Source organism: Centruroides vittatus, unplaced genomic scaffold, assembly GCF_030686945.1.
Source record: "Centruroides vittatus isolate TY-2023 unplaced genomic scaffold, ASM3068694v2 contig_2258, whole genome shotgun sequence".
Taxonomy (NCBI): Eukaryota; Metazoa; Arthropoda; class Arachnida; order Scorpiones; family Buthidae; genus Centruroides; species Centruroides vittatus.
Window position 1 is genome coordinate 45,071 of NW_027121411.1, and position 5,591 is coordinate 50,661.

General features: G+C 34.5%; 1 protein-coding gene across 1 annotated transcript; it reads left to right on the forward strand.

Moving 5' to 3' along the window:
- Window positions 1–2,638: 2,638 nt before the first annotated feature.
- LOC136971013 (gastric triacylglycerol lipase-like) lies at window positions 2,639–4,633 on the forward strand. Its single transcript, XM_067265497.1, has 9 exons — window positions 2,639–2,815; window positions 2,891–3,092; window positions 3,327–3,441; window positions 3,509–3,668; window positions 3,722–3,814; window positions 3,880–4,026; window positions 4,087–4,158; window positions 4,229–4,297; window positions 4,390–4,633. The coding sequence occupies exons 1-9, from the start codon at window positions 2,639–2,641 to the stop codon at window positions 4,624–4,626; spliced, it is 1,272 nt and encodes a 423-aa protein (XP_067121598.1). The 3' UTR covers window positions 4,627–4,633.
- The last annotated feature ends 958 nt before the right edge of the window (window positions 4,634–5,591 follow it).

The window sequence follows — 5,591 nt, forward strand, 5'->3', positions numbered from 1 at the left end:
TTATATCTGCGCCGATTTCTTACGCGTGCCATACCTCTACCTCGTGTGACGTATCGCCACGTCTACGGCGTTTCGAATAGTCGACGTGTAAGTGTCGTTTACAGTCGCATCCGGATGCTAAAAGTGTACCATGAAAACCCAAGATGAGAGGGGTCAGTAAGTAACCCCAACTCTAAATGAAATGTATGCGTTGTGGATGAGGGGAGTTAGGTGTTGACCCCATGCTGATATATTTTTTTATTAATATGTTTGTTTCTAAAACTTTGGATTTTTAAAATACTCAACTTTTAGAACTCAAAACAATTTTTATTCTTGAAAATAATTATTATAAAATTAAATTAATTGCACTCAGTACATGTTCTAACAATACAGTGTACCTCTTTCGATGTATGTCTAGGGCAAATATATTTCGCGCACTTTGTACTAGATTTCATATATTTTTATCTTCTGATCTTGGACATAGAAAGCATCTCCTTTTATAGGAATACTTTTAGTAGCATTCCTTGTTGCTCTTCCTTTTGGTTCCGTTTGAGCTGTCTCTCTTGAAATTGCTCCCACTTGATTGCATTCAAAATCAAATACTTTTAGTGCTGATACTGAACTGCTACGTAAACCTTGGGAATGTTCATATCTGTATTTCATGTTGATCTGGTATAATAACTTGCGTAGACTCTTCAAAAAAAAACTTTTCGACCTGATTTACGTTTTGGGTATTTCTTGGCCCAAGTTTCGTTTGCCTGGCAATAAAGCACATATGAATTATAAGCGACTAGACCGATCAAATTAAAAAGCACAGCCATCGGCCATCTTCTTGACCTACACCGACAGCTATATGTTCTAATACATTTGTCAGGTGTATCAACACCTGCTTTGGTTTAATTATAATAACAAATAATTTCCTGCTTCTCACTTAATAAATACACTTTTAAATGCACTTAATAAATACACTAAATACACCTTATAGTTACTACTATAGTTAGGATTACAATTCCTCAAATCAAAATAATATAATATTTACACGAGAGCAACAATCCATCGTGCAGCATCAAATATTTCTTTTATAGGAACCACTGCAATTATCGAATTTTTGTCAAATATACTCTATTCACAAACCATAGGGAATAAAAGTAAAAAAAAAACTCAAACTTTAAAAATAATATTTATTTATAATATAAAGAAAAATATGAGCTGGGGTCACAAGGTGACCCCACTCATCTGCACTGTTAATTGGTAAAATTGTAATCGCCGTTTCGTATGCTTGGATCCGTTTGATACGAAAAAAATGAAAAACTACAAATTTATCAATCGTATAGCCACTGTGTAGCACATGTACTGTACTAGAGAAAGTTCCTTTTGTAAAGAAAGTATAAAAGTTACGCGCACGTGCCAGATAAGAATAAAAGGCATTTTTACGCGCACGTCAAGTGCGCGTAAAAATGCCTTTTATTCTTATACGTATTTTACGTGTAAGAATAAAAGCGGTTTTGTTACCTATCGAGATAGACCTTACAGGTATTGTTTCTAACTTGGCGGATGTTTCTCTGGGGTTACCCAAACGTTAGTCTCGGAAACTTCGAAATATAACGAATCGTAACTCGATTAACCAATGAAAATTTATCTCTAGGGTTCGAGTGTTTAGACAGAGTCACTGAAGGAAAAAGTATTAAAATCCTGCTTCTGACAATAAAGTGGAAAAACAGATAACACAACAATCATACGACTTTCACGGTACGTAATAATGAGGTGTTGGATACGTTCGATTGTTCTATTAACACTCGCTAAACGACGTCAGACACGCTTTTATAAACAGAAAATGAGCTTTCGACATCGTATGAAGCGATGGGAGCAAACTTAAAATCGGGACAAGTCGAAAGGGTACAGAAAATCCAGGGTGACCTGTTGCTTTTCTACCAAATGGGCTACAGATGTTTCAATTATTATGCCTTTGTGTCCTTTATCATAGCTTAAATTTATCTTTGTATAATAGTACATTTAATAATTAACAGGACTTTTTATACTGGAAAATTATGGATGCAGATATTTAGTCTTACAGATCAGAAACTAAATAGAATCAGAAACTCTAACAGGTGAACTAAATAAAAAATATTATTTCTGATCTCTAAGACTAAATATTTGCATCCATAATTTTCCAGTCCTGTTAATTGATAAATATACTAGTATACAAAGATAAATTTGGGCTACAGATGTTTTTAATATATGCGTTATCGGACAGTCGCTTTGCAAGCCATGACGTACCTGTAATCTTTGCACGCTTACGTCAAATATTACATTTACAATACGTAGTGACGCGATAGAGAAACAATGAAAAATTTGTTTTTAAGAAGGCAGACAAAAATTTGCAATGAAAACAAGTAATAAATCGCAAGCCGCTCTTAACCCTCCGATAGTTTACTCTATTTACATAAATTTCGAAAAAGAAAAACCGGCAATGACGTACACGTATAAAGTCACCGATCTTCCGATCCGAATCAATTAAAAACAATTAAAAGTGAATAAACTACACCAATACATGTAGACATTAACGTATCCACAGACATTGGTTAAACGGCGATGAAGTCGAGACACATTACGTAAGACGGTAGAGTTATATAGTGTATATCGGATACAGACAGTATAAATGGCGTTAGAATCGTTATTCCTTAGTACAGTATTTGGTAGAATTGTTAGAGAAATGCATCGTTCGGTTGCCCGTCTTTTATTGATATTTTTGTGCTGGGGTTTGACAAGTTGTTTCGACTTATTTAATATCTTACCCGCGTTTCGAGATAAGGATCCCGACGTAAACAGAAATGTGGTAAATTTAAATTTGATTTTTTATTCCCACGATAAGTTATTATATTTCTGTCAGTCAAATCGTCTTTTATCCTAGAGTCAAATGATCGGCAGCAAGGGCTATCCGGTGGAAGAATATTCCGTCCAGACCAGAGACGGTTACGTCTTGGGAATCCAAAGGATACCACGTGGCCTATCGGGTAAACAAAACGCCACGGATCGTCCGGTGGTGTACCTGCAACACGGACTTTTCGGATCTTCCGCCGACTGGGTGATGAATTTTCCCCACCAGAGCCTGGGTAAGACTTCGTTTTCGGGAATTTCCCGTGATATTTTCTATCAATTCATTTCTGTTTTATCGAATATTCAGACTGCTTTTAATCCATCGAAGTAAATATTTGACGCTAAACTTCGATGGATTAAAAGCAGTCTGGATTGACGAAGACGTTTATAATCTTCGGGTCTTTATGAATATTTCTGATATTTATAACGGTTCTTCGGCTTTAAATATTAAGTTTTAAAAATATGTTTAGGTTTTATTCTGGCCGACGAGGGTTACGACGTCTGGTTGGGGAATCAGAGAGGCAATACTTATTCCAAAAAACATATCGAATATTCACCCGAAGAAGAACGATTTTGGAATTTCACGTAAGTCAAAAGTGGAAGACTTTAAATCGTTTGTAGATATATTAAATAATTAATGTTTGCTCTTTAGTATCGACGAATTTGCCAAGTACGACCTACCCGACACTGTAGACTTTATTTTGAACGTCACTAAACAGAATCAACTATATTACGTGGGACATTCACAGGGCACCACTAACGCCTACGCTTTTCTCTCCGAGACACCCGGCTATAACAAGGCAGGTGAAAATGTTATCTGAGTAAATTAATGTATTGTTCGAAATTAACATGTTTAACCTCTTAGATCAAAATAGTATTATCGCTAGCACCGGTGGCCACAGTCGGCTACATGACAAATCCTTTACGGGTATTTGCCCCTTTAACTAGTCCGGCAGATGTGAGTATGTCCTACACTATTCGGTGTCTTCTCCATCAACAATTTTAACTTTTTATTCTTTTTAGCTTTTAACTAAGATTGTAGGAAAGAAAGGATTTTTGGCAAATGATTACATTACAAATTTATTTGCACTCGGTGGCTGTGGATTAGGAAATAAGTTATGCTCCAGTCCCTATTATGTAATAAATGGAGATTCGTCTCTAGTAAATAAGGTAAGAATCTGATTGTTGAGAAAATTTTAGTTTAATGTCGGCTAATATAAAGTGTCTTAGACTCGTTTGGACGTCTACTTTTCGCACTTTCCTGCAGGTGCGTCTACGAAGAATATGATTCATCTTGGACAGGTAAGCCGCTTCTTTAAGAAAATTTTCTAGTTCAAATACAATAAGAATAATAATTTTCTATCTCTCCTAGAGAATTAATTCCAAATCGTTTCCAAAATTCGATTACGGAAAACAGAAAAACTTAATAGCCTACAATCAGGTAGGTGACAAATCCTTTATCCATAGCTATCCTTATGTCCGTAATCGTTCTTATATTCATCTTCCTGTATTAATTTAATAATTATGTATTAGCCTACACCTCCCGAGTATAAAGTAGAAAATATTCGCACTCCCATTGCGCTTTTCTGGAGTTCAAACGACAATTTGGCCGATCCTAAAGACGTGGGTATACTTCGAGAGAAGATCCAAAATTTGGCAGCAGACTATAAAGTGGAATTAGAAGAATGGGGTCATCTAGACTTCATAATGGCAATCGAAGCAAAGAAATATGTTTACGACGAGTTAATTAGAGTAATGAAAAACGTTTAAAGGTTTACAATTTGTATGCAATAACGTAATTTTCGATGTTATTTCGGAGAAATCGATCAAAAGAGATTTTGTGTATCAAACTGTTAGTTAAAAAAGTAAGCGATGAGTGAGTTTTATGTATTTTTATTAATTTTAAACGGAAATAAAACGAAATTAATATTTGACGATAACAGAGAAACATCACCAATTTTCTGGTATTCTTGTTTCCAGATTTTTTTTTTTATAAACTTTCATATGAACAGAAATCACATAATAATAAAAATTTAACAATACACTTCTGACTCATTAACTATCATCCCGTGCTACTAAAGCGCAGTGGATTGCTGGAAACATTACAAACTACCATATTTTGCTTTTTGCTAAAGTACATGTTCTTGGAAACATTTCTAGAAGAATTTGACCAATTCTATTAATTAGTTCTACGCTTATAACAATGTTTTATTTACTTAAACTGTCGGTAATCCGTCCTGAAATAGCGCACTCTACACTCAATGCCACGCGTCATTGCTCAAATATCCGTCTAGCAATGGCGGAAGTTTTCCATTTTCATTTCGTAATTTTATCCGGATTAAAATGTTTCTAGATAAACAGCGGTCTAACTCTATTTTGCGCACGTTTCCGGCCTTTATTATTTCTGTTCGACAACAACGAAATTTTGAAAACAGATTACATGATTGACAAACAATGCTGTGACATATTATTCACTTTTTACAATTTCAAAATGAAAGTATAATAGGCTATTGACGTTTCAAAAGTTAAGTAGTAAAGTAACCTTTTAGATTTTCTAAACCGAATTTTAATTTTAGTTTAATTCTTAATCAACTGAGTAATGGTAAAATATAGGTTTATCCTATTTGTTTCATCATCAATATGGTGAAACTAACACAATGCCGGGCTGCAATTTTTAATCATATTTCTAAATTTATTTAATTTAAAATAAATTCTCTCGATTTTAATAGTGTCCT